Raw genomic sequence first — 25,662 nt, 5'->3', positions numbered from 1 at the left:
GCAGGATGAGGGTGGCAGTGGTGGGACAGCTTGTCCTTCTGCCTGCCCTTCTCTCCCTTCCAAGATACCTGGCCCCTTGAGTGGGGCATGGGAGGGGGTGGCCCAGGGGCCTGGGCACTGTACATACCTGCCCCCTCATCTTTGGATCCTTCAACATTATTTATTAACTGACCACGATGGCCTGCCTGCCCTGCCTCCCTCCCAACCATGGGCTGCTGTTGTCACTCCTTTTCCACTTCAGTGCATGTCTTAGTTGCTGTGCCCTCAGTACCCAGCTCCTCCTCTGGGTCCAGCTTCTGTCTCTGCTGTCCCAGTTTTGAGGTTTGGTTTGTCGTTTCTTTCTGTTTCCTGCTTTCAGGCTCCTCCCTCCCACCACTCTCCAACTTCCCCTAGAACCTGAGGGGGAAGATAGGAGTAACTTTTGACACCTGTGCCTCAGATCTGTCCCACCCCACCCACGATTTTTCTGTTTGTCTCAGCTTGGGGCCGAGGGCCTAATATTTGAGGCTTGTTCTTTGGGAGTGCGGGGGGCCAGAGGGAACCTTGGCCTGGAGTTTATTCAGACCTTAAGGGGTTCATGGGAGGAGTGAAACCAGTTCCCAGAGAACAAGCCACCAGAGAGTTCTGAAGAGAGACCAGGCTACGGGATAGAGTGGTAGAAACTTAGTTGGAGAATGAGTAGATACCAGAGCTGTGGGCTACAAGGCAGCGAACCACCTTTTCTCTCTTCTATCACCCACACCTGCCTCTCTCTCATCTCTGCTCCCTGACACTGCAGGAGGGTTTGTCTATAAGAGGTGCTGCCCCAGTGTTCCCCAAGCACCAGTGCTCTTGGGGCTCCAGACAATCAGCTCTCCTGGCCACGGGAGCCACTACCATGACACAGGGCTCTAAAGGGCTCTAGAGCTGTTTGGGCAAGGATGTTGTCACATTTGAACCAAAACACAGTTTAAAATTGAAAAAAGAAATCTCACTTTCCCAAGTGCCTGCACCACATACTTTCCATGTCAGACCCCATTTTCCTGTTACTGCATAGCCTGGGCCAGAGGCTCAAAAGACACAGCTGGTTTAGGGACGGGGTGGCTAATGAAGAAGGTGTAGGTGAAGGCGGCTATGTGACCACTTCCCCCACCCTTCCTACCCTTTAGACAACTCTCTTCCTGACCTGTTTTTGCTATGGCTGTAAAGGTATTTTCCCTCTGCCCCTCTCCCTGCCATGCCTTTACCCTGGGATCCTATTTTTGGGTCTGGGGTAGGTGCACCTGGGGTTGGTCTTAGGAGGGTGCTAGGCTGCAGACTACCTTGCACCCCCTGGGCACCCTCACATGGGTTTTTCTGTGTTATTTCATAAGACTCTTTGAAGTCCAATAAAGCATGTAGGAGATTTTAACCTCTGTTGGCTTTGACTCTCATTGTGTTCTTTGTGCTCTCTGTGGTGTAGCAGACAGAACAGACTATTCTCTGCCTAGGGGCAAATGAAACTCTAATGTACACAGCTATCTGGGTAAGGTTACCAGATGAAAGACAAGATGCCCAGTTACATTTGAATTTCAGATAAACCATGAAAAACAATTTTTTTGAAGTGTAACTATGTCCCATGCAATACTTGGGAAACATTATTTTTACTTGCTAACTCAGGCAACCCTATCTCTAGGCCCTCTTGACCCTATCTATCCTATAGCTTCACCAACGACTTAGAATTCGCAACACACTTGGCATGCATCTGGAGGACAGTTTTAGGGAGGATGCTGCAAGAAATTTCATAGAGCTCAAATCAGTTTTACATCAACCTTGTATATTAGTTCTCTCATCTTTACTTAAGGTCACCAAACCCCATCCATTCAACCTCTGTAACAGGGTGGTTCCCAGGAGAAGGGAAGGTTCCAGTTTCCCTGCTCCACCCATGGGAGGGTGGAGCTGAACAGGGAGAAGAAATTGGAGAGGAGACTGAAGAAGGAAGGAAGCAGGACAGGGAGCCAGAAGGAGACCTGAAGAAGGCACAAGGAACAGAGAAACATGTGAAGAAGCTGTGCTTGTTTCTTGGTCCTGGACTGGTTAAAACAGATGTGGGTGAGAGACCCATGGGGATGTTAACAATGGTCTCTTTTATCTTGGTTTTGATTTTGCTCTTTTTCTTCCTAGACTTGTTTGACTTCTTCTGACCCTTTTCTATGGGTCCCTTGTATGGATGGTGGTTCAAACTTGTGGCAGGCTTTCTGGCCTTGATTTGGGCCAGTCCTGTTTGGCCGGACATGTACCCACAATGGGATGGGTAACTTTGGGTGCTTGATTTAAAAACTATATTCTCTGTCTTTTCTGTACACACTGATTGTATTAAACACTGATTGTATTACACACTGATTGTATTAAAGTTCCTTTTCATTAAAGGTCTTAAATGTTTTATCTTGATGTGGTGGATGGCAGAACTGTTATAGAGCAACCCTGATATAAAACAGGTTGCCTGTGGGGCCTCACCCACGCGCTTAAAGGGGACTTACTAATCCTAAACTGCAGACATATACAAAAGGTTGATCAAAGGTTTATTTACAAGGGAAGGGGAAAATGGGAAAATGAATAACTCAGGGAGAAAAAGAGGGAGATAAGTTCATACATGCATCCTTTGCTGACCTGGAATCCCAATGACCCGTGGAGCTGGCAAAAAACCTAGCTCATGGAGTGGCCAAGAGGCCCATCTCCTCCCCCACACCCCCCCAGTTAAATACTCAAACGGAGAACCCAGTTGCTTAACTCTGCCCTCAGGTCCTGGCAACCTTCCCTTTGGTGGCAACCTTCCCTTTGGTGATCATGGAATTTGTAGTTCCCAGTGTTGTGGGGGTGGAGTCCACAAAGCCTGTATGGAGTTTGCAAGGGACATCCTTTCCCCCTAACAGAACCAATTTAAAGCAGGCAGTTTGGCGGTTTCTGGGGTGCCCCTCCCCCTGCCTGTAACACCTCCAGGCTCTGTTGCTGGCCCGCTCTGCCACTGGCTAATTCTAAAAGCAAATAGATCAGGGTCTTGCCCTACGCCAAACGCCCAGAGCTCTATTTTGGTCAGCATATAAGGTGGCAGTGTTGTAGAGCAACCCCGATACAAAACAGGGTGCCTGACTGTGGGTCCTCACCCGCGCGCTTAAAAGGACTTATCAGGGCCTCCCCGGTGGCGCAGCGGTTGAGCGCTGGGTTGCGAAGCTGCCCGCGGCCTCCGGTTCGATCCCCGGCTGCTCCCCGGCCCCGGAGGAGGATCCCACATGGTGCGCAGACCTCTCCTGCCACCCGCTGCTCCCCTCAGCAGTGTACTTCGGTCCTTCTGCCTGCTCTGGTGAATTCTCTCACCCTCCCGCGCTTCTGACTGTACCCAGTGCATGTATAAACAAAAACAAACAAATATAATAAATAAATAAAAACATGCCTCTATAAAAAAAAAAAAAGACTTATCAATGCTCTACTGCAGGCACACGTGAAAGGGTAATAAAAGGTTTATTTACAAGGGAAGGGGAAATGAGGAAATGTACAGCTCTGGGAGAAAAGCGGGAGACAAAGTTTTAAATGAGTCCTACCCGATCCGCTGATCAGGAATCCCAAAATGGCGCTCTGAGAGCTGGCCGCCAGCCAGGAGCTGTGAAGCCAGGAGGCGAGCAATCACGAGCCAGAGAGAACCCAAGGCCCACGTGTTTGGTTTTTTATATCCAACCTGGCTGCCCAACTCCACCCTCAGGTCCCAGCCACCCTCCCTTGGTGGTGATGGGATTTGTCTTTCCCAGAGTCTTGATGGCTTTAGTCTGGAGTGGGGGTGGAGTCCACAAAGCCTGTATGGGATTAACTCAGGACATCACTCCCCCCTAACAATTCCCCCCTTTCACTTTTTGCCACCATTTCCATGGTGATGAAGATCAAACACATGGATGCTGGGATACAGTCTCAGATGAAAGTTTTCCAGGGTTCCAGTCTGAAAGAAAACGAATCCCTCCAGGTATTGTCCATTGTGGAAAGCAAAAGTCCTCCATTCCTGGAAAAACAGTTCATCAGTCCCAGCCGAAAGAAAACATCTGGAGGCATTAGCCAGAACAAGACAGCAGATATGTCAAAATCACAGGAAAAAAAGTTAAAATGGTTCAACTTATGCAAAAATGAATTCTCTTAACCTTGATCCCAAACTTTAACAGCATAGCAAAAGTTTGCAAATTAAGTCTACTTTTAAACCATTTTGCCTATTTTTGCATAAAATCACAGGGCAGAATAACTAAGCAGCAATTTTAGCTGGCTTTGTTGAAATACTCCATATAGGATCAGAGCGAACCATTGGCATCCGGTCGATGTAGGCTTCAGGTACAAAGTTAGTCTCATCAGACTCCACCTGGGCTTTCTTCTTCTTGAGGGTACCAGGGCATTTTCGTTGGCCGGGTTGTCCAGTCCTGCCAATGGAGGCAAGCTTCCTCACCTTCTTTGGAGGTCTCTGGAACCCTACAAACAAGGCAAACAGGTTCTCCTCTTCTTGGTTCAGCTCTGTTTCAACTTTCTGGAAGAACTCCACACAAAGCCACACAATGAAACTTATGTCCAATTTTTTTCAGTTTAAACAAAATCCCAATGGAAGTTATGCAAAAACAGACTCTGAGATAAGTAGTAAAAGATTACTACCACTATTTTTATGCTGTGTTGGTATCACGGGGAGAGAAAATGCAAACACAAGTTAGCTTTGTTGGGAAAAAAAAATTACAACCTTGCTGCAGATCCTGGTCACCAAAACAAGAAAACTTTGTGGATTTAGAACAAAATGCAAAAAAAAGCATGAGTATTATGTCAAGGAAAACTTAGTAAATATGAGGTGTATTTCCAAGTCTATTCAGTCCTTAGTAGAAAAGTTTTACTCTCAACAGTTCCATCAATAGGAATCTGTTGAGACCTTTTCTCCCTATATTTTCAGAAACAATTCCTGTAGATATTAAACAATTGAAGTATACAATATTACAAGGTGACAAACATCATTGACAATTTACATCCATATCAGGTCAAGGTGTTATTACCCGATTTCCCAAGTGACAATGCTTCCCTTCTAGTTTTACTCTACTAGGTGAGCCAAATAGAACAAATTCATCTAATGCCTTTCCCAGGAGGAAAGGGAGAAACTTTGTGGAGTGTCTCAGGAGCTCTACTGAGGTTCCACAAAATTTCCTTGCATCAGCCAAATGACAGGCTACCAAATTTGTACTTGAATTTAGATTTCTGGGAAGCTTTGCCATAAATATCAGAAAAATAACAGAAACAACAATGTTCAATCTCTATGAAGGCACCGGCTTAGTTCAGTAGCACAATGTTGACAATGAAACCATAACCTTTAGTTTTTCTCAGAACTGGAGACTCTTTTTTTTTTTTTTTTCACGTCTATGGGCACCATGTATACCAATTTGTCAATCACTGGAGGTCAAGACAAGGACACAAGGAAAGGACATACAGACATACAACATATAGACACAAAGAGCTCTTTAGTTACCATTTATCACGTGTGGCATATCTCATGCAACTGCAGTTTCACTCATTGGCCAAAGTAACAAAAAGAAAGCAGAGAAAAAAATCTCAAAGTTAAAAACAAAAGTTAAAAAGAAATACCAAAATCAAGATTGAACGCCTTTCTGTGTAAAAAAAAATAGTGGCAGCATATGCAGATCCTAGATGCTATTTCACGTCTCCTAAACTTTGAAAAGAAGAAGATTGGTTAGAGCATGTTAGTTTTCTCAGGGTTTCTTCAGGGAAAAAAATGAGTCCTTGGGTATCCTGTAACAATAACTGGAAAAGAAGTCAGTAACATTCAAGTTTTTGTCTGTTTCTTAAACAAATACCTCAAGTTCTCAATGGGTTCACAAGACCAATGGGACTTCGTCTCTGGGTCACTTCCTCCTGGGGCTTTCTTAACTCTGGAATGATGTACCCAGGGTTTTATGCCTGCAAGTTTCAGAGAAGTATGTGTGCTCAACAAGACATCATAGGGACCAGTCCATTTTTCTGACAGCTGGTTTTGAGCATCCCCGCTCTGCCAAGTCTTCAGTAAGACCTGATCTCCAGGTTTGAAGGGATGCAATGGTTGATCAGGAGGCATAGAGATCCTTGAGGTTGCAAAGTTATGAATCACTGCCAGAACCTCCTGGATGTGTTTCACATATTGCGTGATCCGGCAATCTTGTGTTATTTCCGGACTGGCTTTCAGAACTGAGGCCTGAAAAGGTCTTCCAAACACAATCTCAAAGGGGCTTAATTGTAGCCCACTTCTAGGTGCCACTCTTATGCGGAGGAGGGCAAGGGATAGTACCTGGTCCCAACGAAGTTGTGTTTCTTGGCACAGTTTTGCCAAGGTTTTCTTCAAGGTGTGGTTCATCTTTTCTGTTTGCCCGGAAGACTGCGGTCTCCAAGCAGCATGCAATTTCCAGTTTATCTGTAATGCACTGCTCACTGCATGGGTGACGTCAGAGACAAATGCCGGCCCATTATCACTCTGGATAGAGTCCGGCAACCCAAAGCGAGGAATTATCTCTTTCAGTAGCTGTTTGGCAACCTCGGAAGCTTTTTCTGTCTTTGTGGGAAATGCTTCCACCCATCCCGAGAACGTGTCGACAAAAACCAAGAGATATTTGAAATTGCCTGTTGTTCTAGGCATTTGTGTGAAGTCCACCTGCCAGTCCTCAAAAGGACACTTGCCCCGATATTGAACCCCAATGGCTTTAGGGTGGGAGTCAGTCTTGGGGTTATTCCTGGCACATAATTCACAACCTCTGGTGATCCGTTGTGCTATTTTGTGTAAATACGGGCCCCTCAAATATGGGCGCACTGTTTCTAATAAGGCATCTCTCCCATAGTGAGATCCTTCGTGAAGATGTTTTAGCACCGGATATACCAGGGCCTCCGGGAGGAGTATCATCCCATGAGAGTTTACTCTCCAAGTAGAGCTGGGATCAAACTCAGTAAATCCCCATGCACGAGCTCTCTCCTCATCCCGCTCGGTGTATTCAGGAGCATACTGAGTCAGGTCCACAAGAGGGATGAGTGCACCCTGGAGGGCAGAATGGGCAGAACGGGCAGCGACCTTAGCCACCCGATCGGCTGCCCTGTTGCCCTTTGCCATGTCAGACCCACCCTTTTGGTGGCCAGGACAATGCATCACAGCAACAGCTGATGGTAAAGCTACTGCCTTTAACAGGGCCAGGATTTCTAATGGATGTTTGACGTCCTTGTTACTGGCAGTAAGAAGTCCCCGCTCCTTCCAAATGGCCCCATGCATGTGGAGAATCATAAAAGAGTACTTGGAGTCAGTAAATATATTGACTCTTTTACCTTTCGAGAGTTCCAATGCACGGGTCAGGGCTATTAATTCAGCTTTTTGCGCTGATGTACCTGCCGGAAGAGCTTTGGCCTCCACGGTGTTCTGGACTGTCACCACTGCATATCCAGCACATCGACGGCCTTGGTCCATGAAGCTGCTGCCATCTGTAAATAGCTCCCACTCTGGGTCTGGCAGAGGCTGGTCAGTTAGATCTGGTCGGCTGGCATACACTGTGTCTATGGTTTGCCAAACTGTTGTAGAGCAACCCCGATACAAAACGGGGTGCCTGACTGTGGGTCCTCACCCGCGCGCTTAAAAGGACTTATCAATGCTCTACTGCAGGCACACGTGAAAGGTTAATAAAAGGTTTATTTACAAGGGAAGGGGAAATGAGGAAATGTACAGCTCTGGGAGAAAAGCGGGAGACAAAGTTTTAAATGAGTCCTACCCGATCCGCCGATCAGGAATCCCAAAATGGCGCTCTGAGAGCTGGCCGCCAGCCAGGAGCGGTGAAGCCGGGAGGCGAGCGATCGCGAGCCAGAGAGAGAGCCCAAGGCCCACGTGTTTGGTTTTTTATATCCAACCTGGCTGCCCAACTCCACCCTCAGGTCCCAGCCACCCTCCCTTGGTGGTGATGGGATTTGTCTTTCCCAGAGTCTTGATGGCTTTAGTCTGGAGTGGGGGTGGGATCCACAAAGCCTGCATGGAATTAACTCAGGACATCACTTCCCCCTAACAGTAGGTCTAGCTGAAAGTCCGTCTCCTAACCCCATTGAATAGTAGGCTCTCTGCAGCTCCTGGCTGCTCTTGGCCCTGGTCCTGATGGCAGTCTCGGGTTATCGAAATGTAACAATTGTCAAAAGAATAAAAAGTGTTTTGGGGCCTCCCTGGTGGCGCAAGGGGTTGAGCACTGCACTGTGAGGCAATCCGCACCTTCTGCAGCACAAGTTCGATCCCCAGCCGGCCAGGGAGCTACCCACATGGCGCCTCAGACCTCTCCTGTCTTGCCTGATGCTCCCCTCAGCAGTGTATTTCAGTACATCTGCCTGTTCTGCTCCCCACTCTGTCTCTGGTGAGTCCTCTTGTTATAGGACAGGGAGAGGGGCAGCCCAAACCCCCGCAAACCTGCCTATTCTAAATGGGTTCTGCCATCCGCCGCATCAACACAAAACATAGGAGACTTTAATGGGAAGGAACATTAATAAAACTAGGAAACAATACAGGTAAGGCAAAGAGTCTAGTTTCTAAATGAAGCATCCAGAGTTACCCGTCCCCTTGTGGGTAAAAGTCCATCCAAATGGGATTGGCCCAGAACAAGGCCCCAAAGCCTGCTACAAGTCTAAAGCATCTTCCAGTGGGGACCCACAGAAAAGGGTCACAAACAACTGGACAAGCCCGGAAGGAAAAGAACAAAATCAACATCAAGATAAAAGCTGCCATTGTCACCTCCCCACGGATCTCACCCACATCTGTGTTACCCAGTCCACGACCAAAAGACAAGCACAGTTTCTTCACGTGTCTCTAGGTTCCATGCGCCTCCTCCAGGTCTCCTTGCCCCATCCTGCTTCCTTCCTCAGTCTCTTCTGCAGCTTCTCCTCTTCCTGCTCAGCTCCACCCTCCCTTGGGTGGGGCAGGGAACCTCCCCCTTTCCTGGGGACCACCCTGTTGCAATCCCCCCTTTTATGGTAGCCAGTGCCATAGGGAAGCCCAATTTCCCCATGGGGCTGACTAACCACGGATGGCTGTCCTAAATCTTCGTGGTCGCCAAATCTGTTATAGGACAGGGAGAGGGGCAGCCCAAATCCCGCAAACCTGCCTATTCTAAATGGGTTCTGCCATCCGCCGCATCAACACAAAACATATGAGACTTTAATGGGAAGGAACTTTAATAAAACTAGGAAACAATACAGGTAAGGCCAAGAGTCTAGTTTCTAAATGAAGCACCCAAAGTTACCCGTCCCCTTGTGGGTAAAAGTCCATCCATATGGGATTGGCCCAGAGCAAGGCCCCAAGGCCTGCCACAAGTCTAAAGCATCTTCCAGTGGGGACCCACAGAAAAGGATCACAAACAACCAAACAAGCCCGGAAGGAAAAGAGCAAAATCAACATCAAGATAAAAGCTGCCATGGTCACCTCTCCACGGGTCTCATCCACATCTGTGTCACCCAGTCCACGACCAAAAGACAAGCGCAGTTTCTTTACGTGTCTCTAGGCTCCATGCGTCTCCTCCAGGTCTCCTGGCTCCATCCTGCTTCCTTCCTCAGTCTCTTCTGCAGCTTCTCCTCTTCCTGCTCAGCTCCACCCTCCCTTGGGTGGGGCAGGGAACCTCCCCCTTTCCTGGGGACCACCCTGTTGCACTCTCACCATCCACCCCCGCCCCCGCATCTCTGGCCTGTACCCCAGCTCTTGTATGCATAAATAAATAAAATCTTAAAAAAAAAGAATAAAAAGTGTTTTGGATGGTTGTTGATATTTTAAAAAATACACGAATCAGGTCAACTCGAGCGGGGGGGCGGGGTGGGGGCGGGGTGAGGGCTGGCTCAGCGAGCCCCGAGAGCTCCCGGCCCCCCCTCAGCTCGCCACATCCAACATGGCGAGGGAGCAGCGCCCGGGTCCACACAAACGTGCGTCGGCCCGGGCCTGCCCACACTCAACATGGCGGATGCAGCGACAGGGGTCCGCCGGCGGCGGTGGCGGCTTGGAGCGACGTCACTGGATCCGCCCTGCGCCGCCGGAGGGGGGCGGGAGCGGAAGGGGCGTTGGGATTGTCGCGCCTCAGCTCGGTGAGCAAAGTGCTGTAGCTCCAGCCCCGAGCAGCTTCTGGGTTCCAGCCCTTCGCATCTACCTCCGACCCTCTTGCGCCTCAGAGCTGCAGCCGCGTCTCGAGCCCGCAGCGCTCACCACTAGCCACGATGCATGTGATCAAGCGAGGTGAGAGGCGGGAGAGGCGCGGGAAGTCGGGAGCGGGTGAGGGGCGCGGGCTGCCACGCGGGAGCAGTTAGCGGAGCCCGCCCGCCGCTTCCCGCCCAGCTGCTTCCCGCCCTGCAGACCGCGGCTTCCCGCCCTGTCAGCCCGCTCGGCTTTCTGGCTTCGGTCCACCGGGCACCCCCATCCCCTCAGACGGAAAGGCTGCGCCCCTCCGCTTTAGTCATCGGGTCGTTCCTGTGTGCGCCTGGCGTTTTCCAGGTTGTGTTTGGCTCCTCACCGCCAGCCCCTGAGGTGGAGATAATTGGCACCACTTCGCAGAAGAAGAAGCGGGAGTGCGGAGAGGCCTGGCGCCTGCCACTGAGCCCCCCCCCCCCCCGATTAATGGAGGGGGAGGCCAGGATTCGAACCCAGAATTCTCCGTGGAGTTTTATTTGAAAGTTTTATTTGAAAACTGTGGCATGGGTGACTTCTTAGGCACACTGCAGAGAGCTGGCCACGAAGGGACCCTGACCCTACAGGACACCTCAGTTTCCTGATTTCTTTTGAGGGTGAGGATAGGGGCGTGGGTGAAAAGATCAGCCAGACACAGACATCTGCCTGGAATGGCCCTTGCTAGGACATGGAGGCCGTTTACCCAGAATCGGCCTAGAGAGTTTGGGAGAGAGACCGGCTGCCCCTTCCCCTGAAGGACAGAGATAACAGAGTAGTGGAGGGTGGGGGGCCCCCACCTCTGCCCGCATCGGACACTGAAGACCCGGGAACGTGTATTCTTCAGCAGCAGTTATTTCCCATTAGACTTGCTGAGCACCCCCATTGTGCCCCGCCTTAGGAAAAGGTTTAATCAGGAAAATTAAAAACTTGGAAAAACCGGAGCAAACAGAACTTGAATGCGGAACCGTGTGAGGCAGGTATGAGTGAGTTTAAAGTCAAATCTCCTTGCCTCTTTTAAAGCAATAGTTATTTCAAAGCTGTTGGTACTCAGGAAGTACTGATTGGCTGGGCTGTGAGTGTTTCAGAGATGGGGACTTTATGCCTACAGCACCGGACCTTCCATGAATAGATGCCCAAAGAATGAATGGGAATAATTATTTTAAAATATGGGACGGAAGGCTTGCTGGGGTAGCCACGTAGTTGATTTGATTGTGTCTAGATGGTCTAACTACAACCAAGAGCTGGAGAGAGAGACTGTGGCGGCCCTTCTTGTTTTTAGTGTCCAGAGAATATCATTTTTTTCTGAACTTCCCCATTTTGCCTGATGAGACTAAAATAAGTGTTCCTGTGAGAGATGAGCATCCAGTTTTTGAGACATTTACGAAAAGATAGGGAAGGATGAAGATGTTCTTTCTGAGTCTGTAACACAAGTGTATTAAAAGCTTGTGATGTAACACTTTTGTATTGGAACTTTTACCCTTTCGGGTCCTTAAAATACTGTAGCACCTACAGTGAGTACCTACAAAAAGTACCTATGATAAGCTCTAAAAGACAGGGCTTCATTTTGTTTCTCATTCTTTCAGAGAACAGAATTTGATCCAGATGGTTTCACTGCTAGGTTCTGCCATTGTTGCATCTGGCAAGGCTTGTTAATATACACATGTACTTAAATTTATTTAATTTTTGAATTTTAAAGTTTTTTTTTTCCTTTTATTTTTGGGTGCCAGTATATTAGCAGACTAACTTTTGTGGTTTTTGCTAATTTTAACATAATATTCAGGAGGGCAGCTGGCAGTCACCCTACAAGTTTTTTCTGAATGTACTAATACTAATATCTTGCTTAGTTAGCACTATGAGGGAAATAACAGAGGGAGAACACAGCCTGTCTTTAGTAGGGTTGTTAGTTATGTAGGAATACATGTGGAAATCGTTAGATAACAGAAGGGAAGAGTAGATAAGTTTTTCTCATTTGCTATGGAGTTATTTTTCGAAGTAGTAGAGTACTATTGCTCAAGGAGATTAAGGTTAAAAAATAAAAGTCGAGAACTGTTGCAATGAATGCACCGTAGCTGACTGAGTTGTAATGTGTGTTTTGGAACTGTAGTTTTCAAAAACTGGGTTGTAACCCACAGGAAAAATTATATTTTGCATCATGGCTAAGTACAGTTGTATGTTTATGTATTTCCATAAAACTGAAATAAAAGTTCCCCAAATAATATACTCTAAAGCATACATTTGAGCTTTGATGATACCTTCTATTCCATGTAGCTCTTCTATCTTCCTTCCCTCCCTCCCTGCCTCCCGCACCCCTCCCCTTCTCCCCCCCTCCTTTCCCTTCCTCCTTTTTTCCCTCTTCTTTGTCTTCTCCCCCCCACTCCCCCTTTTACAGCTCACTGTATTTTCCACATTTGTGTGGCTACTGTTCTGGGCACTGAGATTACAGTGGTAAGTAGGCAGATACAGTGCCTACTTTCAAAGATCTTACAGTCAGTGAGAAAAATAGAAAAAAATATTGAAACAATGCGATAGTCTTGACAGGTAATAAATAGTCTATACAGGCTACAGGAGCCTATTCAGTCAGTTACTCAGAAGGTATTTATTCACTTTGTTGTGCCAAGAACTTTTTAGGTGCTGGGGATTCAGCAGTGAACAAAGCAAACAAAATCCCTTTTTTCATGTAGTTTACATTGTAATGTGGGTGAGAATGGTAAGTATATGCAAGAAAAATATGTAAGAATTAATTTCAGGGCCTCCCCTGTGACGCAGCTGGGTTGAGCGCCGTGCTGTGAAGCTGTCCGCAGCCTCTGCAGTGCGGGTTCGATCCTGGCCAGCCGGCGAGAATGAGAATCCCACAAGGCGCCAGACCTCTCCTGTGTCACCCGCTGCTCCCCTCAGCAGTGTATTTCTGTTGTCTGCCTGTTCTGCTCCCTGCTCTGTCTCTGGTGAATCCTTTCACCCTCCTGTGCCTCTGGCCTGTACCCCAGCTCTTGTATAAAAATAAATAAATCTTAAAAAAAAAAGAATTAATTTCAGCTAGTTGAATTGATTGATGAGAAGGTAATTTTGGGTTGGATTCTCAGAAGGTAAATTTGGGGAGCTGACATTTGAGTTGTAATATGTGTTTTGGGATTGTAGTGTTTTCAAAACTGGGTTGTAACCCACAGTAAATACTAAAACACCTGAATAATCCTAAGTGCCAGATATTTGAAGATCTGTGGACTGAATATGCCAGGTAGAGGAATTAAAAGTTTTATCTTGTAGAAGAGGCACAACTTTGGTTTTACAGCATTAGCAATCTTCCTGGAGAGAGAAGAATTAAAGAAGACAGCTTATAACCAAGAGGAAATCAGAGAAGTGGATTTCAAAGGAGGAAAAGGTCAATGTGAGTTAAAATGGTTGAGGCAGTTTTCATGGATGAGGTGAGAGTTGGAGAGTGAGCAGGATGTATGGAAAGGTGGAAGTGGGACTTTTCAGCAGAGTAAGTTTTAAGCAATAATGTGGATGTGGGAATGAGAGGCCCGTTGGGACTTAAGATAATTCACAAGAAGAGGTAATATGAAAGCTAATTAAGCAAGGTGTTGCTTGAGAAAAGAGGGTCATGTAGATAGCAGGAGGATCATGTAGATAGCAGCAGATATGATAAAGTCAGTATCTGCATTGAAAAATCAGCCAAGTGTAATGATAGGCTAGAGAACAGTAAGTCATAGGTCCTTTAGACCTTTAGTGTCCCTCCCTTGTTGGTGTCAGTTAAGATAATTGCTGTTATACTTTTTCCCCGGCTTCCTGATTAACTTGACAGCTGCAGAATTCTATGTTTGCTACTATTGCTTTCTGATCACTTGCCTGCCTAGTTACCCAATTGGTAAAGCATTGAGGGCTCATTTCCAGTGTGAACTAGTTAATTTATTCTTTTTGACAGTCAAACACTGCATATGTGAATCTGGTCAAAAAAGGAGACCATAGTGGTGATCAGGAGAAAGGCTGTCTTAGTGATAACACATCAGTGTAGAAGAAAAACTAACGTTTTGCTGATGGTGGGTTAGTAGTGGTGTCTTGTTCATTTATTCCTCATCAAGCATTTGAAAACTTACCTTGGACCAGCCACTGGCTAACTTTGAGAATACAAATGTGAAAGAAGACTACATGCAAACATAAATTTAACAAGTTGCCTTTTGATTACTAGTTACAAAAGATTTCAGAGACAAGCTAAATGAATTAAAATGGAACACTATTGAGTGAATATTGTGTATCAGATAGCAATGTTTTCCCAATAAGAGCACTTTCATTTGAATGATATGTAATAGTTATAACTATATAACAAAAGTACCTTTTACTTTATCTTATCTTATTGTCACAGTAAACTGATGAAGAAGTGGTATAATAATTATCCCTATTCTACAAATGAATAGCTAATGACTATGTTATGTGACTTGCCTAAGGTTAAAGCTATAAGTGATAAGATAGATCCACTATTCCTGGTAAGAGTAAATAAATAAAAGTTGGATGAGCTACTATTTGAAGTTAAACTAATAATAATAGAAGGACTTTTTGTTTGGAAGGACAAAGGAATATGATCTAGTCTGTAATCACAGAAGCACTCACTATGTCTGCATGTTTCTCTACCGTAACCCTGAAATATTAAAACTAAATTGTCTCATGGCGATTGTCTTGAATTACAAATAGAAGTACTTGGTATGAAATAAATTCAAAATCGTTGATTACTTTAGGAGAGTATGTAACCCAAATTTATAATGAAGGTAGTAGAATGGAGACAGGTTTATAAGTCATTTAGCATTCACTAAATATTGGAGTACCTTTTATGTGCTAGACCTTGGTCCTTGGTCTGAACACTGGGAACACAGTTCTATTCTGATGAATGAGTGGGGGGAGTCACAATAAACACAAAAGTGAAATATATTTAGTTCTGCTAGATGATACGTGCTGTGAAGAAAAAGCATAGAAGAAGGTAGAAGGGAGATAAAAAGAACAGCACTGTGTTTGGAGCATTGCCTTTTAAAATAGGGCAGTCAGGGAAAGCCTCACAGAAGATGACACTGAACGGACTCCTAAAGCAGATACAGATAGTGAGGATGCCAAGGGTTGCCAAAGTCAAACAGTTGAGGAAAGTGGGAGGGTAGGAGTTAAAGATGAGTGAGCAGAAAAACACAGCAGGTTTCGTAGGAGTCTGTGGACAGTTGTAATGATTTAGACTTTTATTTCGAAGGAGATAATAAACCATTTTATGGGGTTTTGAGTGAGGTGATAGGATTTTAAGGGTACTTCCGGTTGCTATGTGGGACAAGTCAGGGAACATCTTGGAAACTTATTGAAGAATTCATGTGATTTATAATGGAAGGTGAGGGAGGATTTTTAGTATAAACGCCCTGTTTTTGAAGATGACAAAAATCATCTATGACACTGCTGTCTTAATAAGTACTAACATGAATTGTGTGGTTTGATTTTTTTTTTTTTCCCAGATGGACGCCAAGAGCGGGTTATGTTTGATAAAATTACCTCTCGAATCCAGAAACTTTGTTATGGACTCAATATGGACTTTGTTGATCCTGTGAGTAAATATGGCTTTGTATCTTTGATTACTTGCTTCATGTGTTGCTTTTTACTTGTCTTTTATCTGTAGCCTTCCACTCACTTTTTTTTCTAAATTTTTGTTCTTTCTAGTGAGATATTTTTTCAGCTAACTATAAAAGTGAGGAAAGAGGAAAATTTGATAGTAACATTTCTTATTAGAGACTTCCTTAAAATTAAATTTTTTAATTTATAAATGGAAAAGCCTGTAGTAAATTTTGCTTTGGAATTGTGGTCACTTAGGAAATGTATTGAAATGTGCTATTTGTTATCTATGTAGAGTCCGTAAGTAATATGAAGTAGAGTTCATGGACAGCATTTAAATTAAGGCGAGCAAATCTACTGTAGGCACGTTCTGCTTTTCTCCGTATGTCCTCTAACTCCTCTGCTTTAGGACCCTTATTTTACTCCACTGCTGTCTATAGTGGTCTTTAAGTCTTCAGTCTTAAAGTGCCCTCCTGGTCTTCCCTAATCTTTAATCTCTTCAAGTTCGTCTTCTACATGGCTTCCAGAATAATCTTCCTAAGAACTCTTTTTCCAAATCCATCCACCTTGCACGCTTAATTTAGGTGTTATAGCTGTACTGCTGTAGCGCATGTGCTGGCATCAGCCTTAACTACATAATATGGAAATCAATTCTGTCTGTGTCCTCCCTCAGAAGGGTAGACTCTATCTTACTGTTGTGATAATATCAGTGCTTGACAGTTCTTTTTTTTTTTTTTTTATGGCATTTTACATTTTTTTTTATAGACACGTTTTTGTTTTATTTATTTGTTTGTTTGTTTGTTTTTTGTTTATACATGCACTGGGTACAGTCAGAAGCACGGGAGGGTAAGAGAATTCACCAGAGCCAGAGCAGGGAGCAGAGCAGGCAGAAGGACTGAAGTACACTGCTGAGGGGAGCAGCGGGCGGCAGGAGAGGTCTGCACGCCATGTGGGACCCTCCTCCAGTGGCTGGGGAGCAGCCGGGGATCGAACTGGCGCTGCAGAGGCTGCGGGCAGCTTCGCAACCCAGCGCTCAACCGCTGCGCCACTGGGGAGGCCCGACAGTTCTTTTTTTAAAGATTGATTTATTTATGTATACAAGAACTGGGGTACAGGCCAGAGATGTGGTGGGTGAGAGGATTCACCAGAGACAGAGTAGGGAACAGAACAGGCAGATCGATGGAAATACACTGCTGAGGGGAGCAGCAGGCGAGTCTGCTGCACCATGTGGGTTGCTCCCTTGCTGGGGATTGAACTCGTGCTGCAGTGGCTGTGGATAGCTTCATAGGTTGTGTCTTAACCTCTTGCGCCACAAGGGAGGCCCAGTGCTTGACAGTTTTTAATTAAAGCTTAATAAATATTGAATCCACCAAAATGCTCAAAAGAAAACAATTTCATAGAACTAGAAGATATGTTTATTATAATTTCTCTTACATTTAGGATTTCTAGACAATAATTTGAATGATAGAATGTTTGCGTTGGAATGAACCTAGGTTGAAAGATCATCCCATTTCATCTTATTTGTTTTATAGATAAGGAAGTTCTAGAGTGAGAAGGGAAGTGACCTTTACAAGTTAGTGGGCATATGTAAGGAGAAGAATTTAAGCTTCTTGCCTCCTAGATGTTTTATTACCTCATGTAATACTACATTTCAGAGATTAAGGATGCTGGAACAGACTCACGCTTCCTGGGGTAGATGTATCAATAGTTGAAAAAGACTGTATTCTGTATAACTGTATGCGCAGTTGGGGCATAGATTTTTTTTATCCTGAGTCTGGTTACTTGTCATGTAACACCAGAAACTATTGAGAAGACATCATTGCTATTTTACAGAACATAATTGATTGGCTAGATCTCAGAAGAAAGTGATCAGAGCAACTTGGGCGTAGGTATAATGTAATTAGAATAGATTGTAAGCTGGTAATTATACACAAACTTTTTTTGAGAGGGGCATAGTTTGGTCACCTGGGAAATGCATTTATTTTCTGTTGGATTAAGCTGTTTTCTTACACACATATACACAACTTAGAATTTGTTTTTTTCTGAAAAATGCATGGTAATAACATGTATTGTGTGCTTTAGAGTGGGAAATCTCTTGCAGTATGGTTTTAAAAATGCAGTGAATTTGAGTGGGATTTGGAGCCAGAAGACTTAATAACCTTGGACAAGTCCCAGTAACCTTAATCTTAGGGTCCTCATATAATACTGTGATAACAGTAATACCCAAGGCAATTGAATTGTCAGAGAAGATTATGAAACTTGGGACTCTTTGTAATTTGTGAACTGCTAAAGAAAGAGTAGTCATTAAATTATTTGATAACTCAACCCCAGTCCTAATTTATATCTTTATTTCTTTAATTGGAATGATTAAAGCTTGGTTCATTTGCTTTCCTATACTCTTTCTTTGGTAGAATTGGGGGAGAATGGGTAAGAATGTAGCTCAAACCCTGATCACATAGGGAGATTTTAAATGAAAGATGGGGATGGGGAAATACTTACGGAATCATTGGTCTCTTTTCAGCTATTTCCCTGTGAGACTATTCATCTCTGTAAAAGCTCTACTTAGTTTTTTTTTTTTTTTTTTTTTTGTTGTTGTTTGTTTTTTTGTTTTTAGTGACACCTCTTTGTATATGTTGCATGTTTTTATTTTCTGGCAGCTTTGTTGGTTTATGAATCTTATTAAGTTTCCCACAGCCCACTATTCTAAACGATTATTTTTCAGGGAAGGAAGTTTTTATTTTGATATGAATTGAATTGTTTTCTTTTTTGCTGTTTTAAGGAAGCTGTTGGTTCTTGGGAAGGCTTAAGTAATTGTTGGTTTTGTATTTTAGGCTCAGATCACCATGAAAGTAATCCAGGGCTTATACAGTGGGGTCACCACTGTGGAACTAGATACTTTGGCTGCAGAAACAGCTGCGACATTGACTACTAAGCATCCTGACTATGCCATCCTGGCAGCAAGGATTGCTGTCTCTAACTTGCACAAAGAAACAAAGAAAGTGTTCAGTGGTGAGTCTAGATGAAAAAGTTAGCAAAAAATTTGGTATTCTAAGAAAATTTATAAGGGTACTAGAAAGAAACCTTGAATGTCAAAAGAAAAGTTATATCTTGTTTTAAAAAAGCAAAATGTGCACGTTTGTGGTAGAGAGGGGAGTAGAACTTCCTGTTTCTCCATGCTGCTGACCCGAGTGGAAGAGTCAGCAAAAAGGAATCCTTTTCTTTATCCTTTCTATTCCGGGTTGTTTTTTTTTTTTTTTGGAAGCCCATGATTAGGCGGTTGGTGGTGGTATGGTTGGAAAGTGAATATTGACAATTATGGATGAAACAATATGTTATTCTTTTGTCACTATCATCAAACACTTCATTCCATCATTTCTGTTTTATAGCTCAGGGAATGGAGGCAATAGAAGGTAAAATAATTTTTTGGGTGTATAACAGGTGTTAAGTCAACAGGTATACTGAGGTTAGGAATCTTTTGGCTCACAATTCTACATCTATTATGTTATATTTTCAAATATTATACCTTTCTCTTTAATGGATTTATTGGATAGATATCAGTTCTTCCATAATTGATCTGCAGATTCAAGTGGATCCTAATCAAAACACTAGCATTGTGTATGTTTATATGTGTGACTTTTATATGTAAATGCAGAGAACCTTGTACTATTATGGTGTCTTGAAGATCAAAATGAAAGGGTTTACTCAAAGTGTATTTGTAGAGATGAAATGGTTGGTTCAAATAATCTGAATTTTAAGTTGACGTTCTATTCCTTTAGGGTAAAAAAAAACAACTCTGAGATTATAATTTATTTTATTTTCAATCAGTAATTCTTAATGGAATTGGGTATCAGAATCTTTTTCATACTTCAAGAGTGTTTGGCCACTAACTCTGAAGATTGTTTCCTTGTATGTTTACTCAGCACTTTCTATGCTAGGTACTGAAGTGGGTTAGGAGGAAAAAGGGTTGAGAACTGCTGTTTTAAACTATAACTTAAATATTGAATTAGCTGTAAAATTATTTTGACTTTTGAAAATCTTTTTAGATGTAATGGAAGACCTGTACAATTACATAAATCCACATAATGGCAAACATTCTCCTATGGTGGCCAAGTCAACACTGGATATCGTTTTGGCCTATAAAGATGTAAGTATAATGCTTTTCTGGTGAAAACTTTTTAATTTCTATTTTAAAGCGATACGCATTTTAGAAATTTAAACACTGCAAAAGATAAAGATAATTGTTTCTTCTTTGAATCCTAATTTTCTTCTCTAGAAGCAACATCTTATTTCAAATGTATTTTCTAGAGCTATTCTATAATATGTATGTGTGTACTTTTAGTGATATGTTTGTGTCTTTGTACATATATGTGAAAATTTCTTTAGTGATAGATATTTGTTTTTCATTTTTTACTGCAGTGACTATCTTTGTATGGTACGTATTTTGTTTATTAATGATTATATTGGTCAGATAAATTCCTTAAGTGCAGTTGCTGGGCCAAAGAGGATATGCATTCACAATTTTAGTAGACACAACCAAATTTACTCCCAGAAAGGTTGCTCAGGTAAAATTTTGAAAGGTCTCGCTCAGCAACTTTAAAATTATTTACTAGATAATTTTGACTAGATCCCAGAAGAGGGAAGGGTTAGGATGTTTGGGTCCATCCAGCTCTTTTCCAGTTGGAGGGTTTATTTACCATGAATATCTGGACAGTTTTAACTTTGGGTAATAGAATGATTATTTGTCTCTCTGAACATGTGTCTGATGTTAAAGAGACAAAAACCAGTTATGTATTATTCACATGTGTGATCTTGAAGACAGGTTAAAATATAAAATAAAGGGCCTCCCAGGTGGCGCAGTGGTTGAGCGCTGGGTTGCGAAGCTGCCCGCGGCCTCTGCGGCGCCGGTTCGATCCCTGGCTGCTCCCCGGCCACCGGAGGAGGGTCCCACATGGCGCGCAGACCTCTCCTGCCGCCCGCTGCTCCCCTCAGCAGTGTACTTCGGTCCTTCTGCCTGTTCTGCTCCCTGCTCTGGCTCTGGTGAATTCTCTCACCCTCCCGGCTTCTGACTGTACCCAGTGCATGTATAAACCAAACAAACAAACAAACAAATAGATAAATAAATAAGACATGCCTCTAGAAAATTAAAAAAATAAATAAATAAAATAAAACATCAGCAAAAACCTATATCTGAAAATAAATATTGATAATCAAATATTTCATTTCTCCATTATTCATACTAGACCCCTGCCTGTCTTTGGCAACAAAGATAGTGTCAAAAATTTAAGAGAAAGGATTTTATATAGATTTTTCTAGCCTTTGATCATGGATCATTAAGTAGGAGCACTGTTAGGATTTTGAAAAACTGACTTTATAACAATGGCTTGTTCTGATATAAAATTTTATTGTCACAATGGTACTTTGTTTAAAACCTGTTAAAGGGACCATGAATTTTGAGACTTAAAAATGAATGTAATCCTATTTTCTCATTGTCATATATATTGTTATATGCAGTTTAAAATGGTGTAATTTTTAAAATAAAAATATGTATTACTAAGTATGTGGTACTAATACTTTTGGATCAGCAGTTAATTTAAAAGCAGGTTTAAAGATGATAATATAGTCCCTTTTATGTTCATATTCTTTCCCTCTTTAATTAGAGATGTTTTATAAACTTATAGGGAAGATTTGGAAATTTATATTTTATTTATGTGTAATTTATATTTGCAAGTTCCCTTCAAGTATTTTAATATCAATGTTTTTAAACCTAATCAGGACACTCAGTATGCATACTGCTTTTTTCTCTTAACATTAGACATGAATTTCTATTTTGCAGTAATACTTAGCATTATCTCTTCATGTCTAATCATTACGTTAATATTAGTTGGGGACTCAGGGCTGAAAGATAGGAGATTTGGTGAGAAGTCTCATCATCTTAATTATGGATTCTTTTTCATGTTTGTTAGCGCCTGAATTCTGCCATTATCTATGACCGAGATTTCTCATACAATTACTTTGGCTTTAAGGTAAGTAATGAGTTTTAAATAAGTGGGAATTCCTCCTAAAATTAAGAAATATAGGTTTTTGTGTTTTAGTGATAGAAATATAAAGGCAATACTTTGTTGGGAGTTGGGATGACCTGGGGAATTAGTGCAATTAGAATGGTGGTAATTGGGCCTCCCTGGTGATGCAGGGGTTAAGCACGAGTTCAATCCTTAGCAACCCACATGGCGCAGCAGACCTCTTCTGACTTGCCCACTCCTCCCCTCAGCAGTGTATTTCAGTAAATGTGCCCGTTCTGCTCCCCACTGTCTCTGGTGAATCAATCCTCTCATCTCTTGCACTTCTGGCTTCCACCCCAATTCTTGTATGCATAAATAAATAAATAAATCTTTAAAAAAAAATAGAATGGTGGTAATTATTTGATTTAAGATAATTTACCCATTTGCAATTTTCAGATATTCCAAGTATTACTTCTGGATTACCTGAGGAGTGAGGCAGATATTTTGCCAGTTTTCTATAATATTCCACTGTTGATGCAACAATTCTTACTGTGTCATGTGCTTTTCTCGATACTTTTGTGTTAATAAACAGTATGTATTGAGAACCTGATTGCTGGTGTCAGATCACCTGCTGTTTCTTTTTTTTTTTTAAAGATTTGTTTTATTTGTTTATACATACAAGAGTTGGGGTATAGGCCAGAGGTGTGTGTGGGGGGTGGTCAGAGGATTCACCAGTCACAGAATGGGGAACAGAACAGGTGGATTGACTGAAATATACTGCTGAGGTGGACAGTGGGTGAGACAGTACAGTTCTGCTACGCCATGTGGGTCACCTCCTGGGCGGGGGATTGAATTTGTGCTGCAGTGGTTGCCAGTAGCTTCATAGTGCTGAGACGTAACACCTTGTGCTGCCTAGGGGTCCCCACCTGTTCTCTTTCTTATTAGAAAGTTACTTAATCTCTCTGTGCTAGGTTTCCTCATCTTTAGAATGGGGATAATTACATGATTTCAACATTCTGTTGAGGTTTAAATGAATATGTGTTGGTTAGATTAGTGCCTAACCTATTAAAAAATACTTTATAATTATAAACTTTTATGATGTTGAATGATGATGATACCACCACTTTTTTTTTAATTAATTTTTTTAGATATTTTTTACATCATTGTTCATTTTTAAACAATGTTTGCTTTTTTTCCCCCTCCCTCAGGTGTAGTCCCCATAGAATTTCCTTCACCTGTGCACCATCACCACTGTTCCCTGTGCTTCTCCCTCCCTCCCTCGAATACCACAGCTTCTGCATGTAATGTTATACACATTAATTTAAAGGCTACTTTTCCTAGAAATTTTCATGTGATCCTTTCCAAAAGAAACTGCCTATTGATAATATTCCATATTGAAACTAGTAAGAAAAATGTGCTATTCTTTTCATTCAAAATGACATAAAAACTGAGAAGATTTAAATTGATTGCATTAATGTTATGATCTCTATCTTAACTGCTCTGGAAGTTTTTTGGTTACTTTGCTATTTCTAGACGCTGGAGCGATCCTATTTGTTGAAGATCAATGGAAAAGGTGAGAAATGAACATGTTTGTGTGAGTGTTTTTTTATTATGTTATTAGATAGGGCTTTGCGCTATTAGCTTTAACATTTTATTTAAACTCTAAATAACATGTTTAACGTTTGGTTTAGTTTATAAATAATTATCTAGCTTGTTGATATAAAGCTTTTAAAATTTTCTTTTGTTCTTTTTTGACTGAAGTATATGTCTCAGCCTAGTTTTTCTGATATTTTCCTTCATGTGAAAACTGCTTTTCTGTCTTTAGTGGCCGAAAGACCACAACATATGTTGATGAGGGTATCTGTGGGAATTCACAAAGAAGATATTGATGCTGCTATTGAAACATACAACCTTCTTTCTGAGAGGTGGTTTACCCATGCCTCTCCTACTCTCTTCAATGCTGGTACCAACCGCCCCCAACTTTCTAGGTATGTATCATTTATAGTCACTTTTAATGTTCTGAAATGGTATTGGCTAGGGAAATAAACTTCATCTTGAAGAAAGATCATGACATAAAAATTAATTTAATAAAATAAATAAATAAATAAAAATTAATTTAAAAAGTTCATGACATAAAAATTAATTTAATAAACCTTGAATCGCCCCTACTCTGATCAAATAAAATTTGCATTCTGGAAAGATTTCTTCCCACATTGTAGTAAATGAATTGGAGGCAAATACTGATAATAAAATTTTCAAAAATGGATTGTGGTAATGGTTGCAATATACTGAAAACCATTAATTTTATACCTTAAATGGGGAAGTGTATGGTATGTGAATTTTATCTCATAAAATTGTTTAAAAAGAGGGCCTCCCTGGTGGCGCAGCAGTTGAGCACTGGGTTGCGAAGCTGCCCGCAGCCTCTGCAGCGCCGGTTTGATCCCCGGCCACCAGCGAGGGTTCCACATGGCGCGACAGACCTCTCCTGCCGCCCGCTGCTCCCCTCCGCAGTGTATTTCCTCAGTCTGCCTGTTCTGCTCTGGTGAATTCTCTCACCCTCCCGCGCTTCTGACTGTACCCAGTGCTTGTATAAATAGATAAGTAAATCTTTAAAAAAAAATTGTTTAAAAAGAAAGTAGATACTGAGAACTAGTTAGGGGAATTTTACAGTAGTTTGTAGAAGAGATTATGGTTATTTGGATCAGGGAGAAGAAAATCATGGTTGACAGAAGTAGATAGATTCAAGAGATATTTAAGAAACAAAATAATTAGTTATTTTGGATATGGGTCAAGGATGGTTTCTGAGTTTTATGAGCAAAGTTTTTAAGCATGCTGTAATATATAAAAGAAAAAAAGGACAATGACAAGATGGCTTATCCCAGAAATTCAATGATATACTAACATCAAAAGTATGTTAATGTAATTCATTGCACTAACATTTGTGCCATTTAATACTTTTTCATAATATATTCTCCTCTAGAGCCTCTGGAAAAGGGAGTGTTCTTGATTTTTGCCCAGTGAAACTGATGTTGGACTTTAGGCCTCCAGATCTGTGAGAATTAATTTCTGTTTTAAGCTACCAAGTTGGTGGTAATTTGTTAGGGTAGCCATAGGACACTAATATAAATAGCAAGACCATTTTGAAGAAAAAGCCCTACCACATTTTGAAACTACTGTAAAGTTATGTATTTTTTATTTTTAATTCTAAGATGAGAGTGTATGTATATACACATCTGAGCATTTTGTTTAGCAGATAAATTGGAAATAATACAAATGTCTTATCAACAAGCAAATTGACAAATATAATTGGCATATTCGTACAATGGAGTGCCTTACAGTAGAGAAAATAAATTAGGGCTATAAAATGGGTATGAAATACCTCCTAACTTTTATATTCTGAATTATTAGCGGTTTATCATCTCATGTTTATTGGCTAATCAAGTTTCTTTTATTATTTTTTGTACATGCTTTGCCCTTTTTTTTTCCCCTTAAAGATTTATTTATTTATTTATACAAGCACTGGGTACAGTCAGGAGTGCGGGAGGGTGAGAGAGTTCACCAGAGCCAGAGCCGGGAGCAGAACAGACTGACGAAATACACTGCTGAGGGGAGCAGCGGGCGGCAGAAGAGGTCTGCGCGCCATGTGGGACCCTCGCTGGCGGCCTGGGATTGAACTGGCGCTGCAGTGGCTGTGGGCAGCTTCGCAGCCCGGCGTTCAACCGCTGTGCCACCAGGGAGGCCCTTTGCCCATGTTTTTATTTGGTATGTGTCTTGTTCTTTTTTTTTTTATAAGATTTTTATTTATTTATTTATACAAGAACTGGGGTACAGGCCAGATGCGCGGGAGGGTGAGAGGATTCACCAGAGACAGAGCGGGGAACAGAACAGGCAGACTGACAAAATACACTGCTGAGGGGAGCA

General features: G+C 42.4%; 1 protein-coding gene across 1 annotated transcript in view; it reads left to right on the top strand.

The window, feature by feature from the left end:
• Positions 1 to 10,224: 10,224 nt before the first annotated feature.
• RRM1 (ribonucleotide reductase catalytic subunit M1) overlaps positions 10,225 to 25,662 on the top strand; it is a gene marked incomplete at both ends in the record, with an annotated part of 38,599 nt that continues 23,161 nt past the window's right edge. The window contains 7 exons of the mRNA XM_084231639.1: positions 10,225 to 10,243; positions 15,649 to 15,737; positions 18,574 to 18,751; positions 19,786 to 19,886; positions 21,706 to 21,765; positions 23,275 to 23,314; positions 23,567 to 23,729. Coding sequence (XP_084087765.1) covers positions 10,225 to 10,243; positions 15,649 to 15,737; positions 18,574 to 18,751; positions 19,786 to 19,886; positions 21,706 to 21,765; positions 23,275 to 23,314; positions 23,567 to 23,729 — 650 coding nt within the window. The remainder of the gene's footprint in view (positions 10,244 to 15,648; positions 15,738 to 18,573; positions 18,752 to 19,785; positions 19,887 to 21,705; positions 21,766 to 23,274; positions 23,315 to 23,566; positions 23,730 to 25,662) is intronic.

Source organism: Talpa europaea, assembly GCF_964194135.1.
Source record: "Talpa europaea genome assembly, chromosome: 1".
Taxonomy (NCBI): domain Eukaryota; kingdom Metazoa; phylum Chordata; class Mammalia; order Eulipotyphla; family Talpidae; genus Talpa; species Talpa europaea.
The sequence above is the reverse complement of the archived record's forward strand: the minus strand, read 5'-3'. Positions and strand labels throughout refer to the sequence as shown.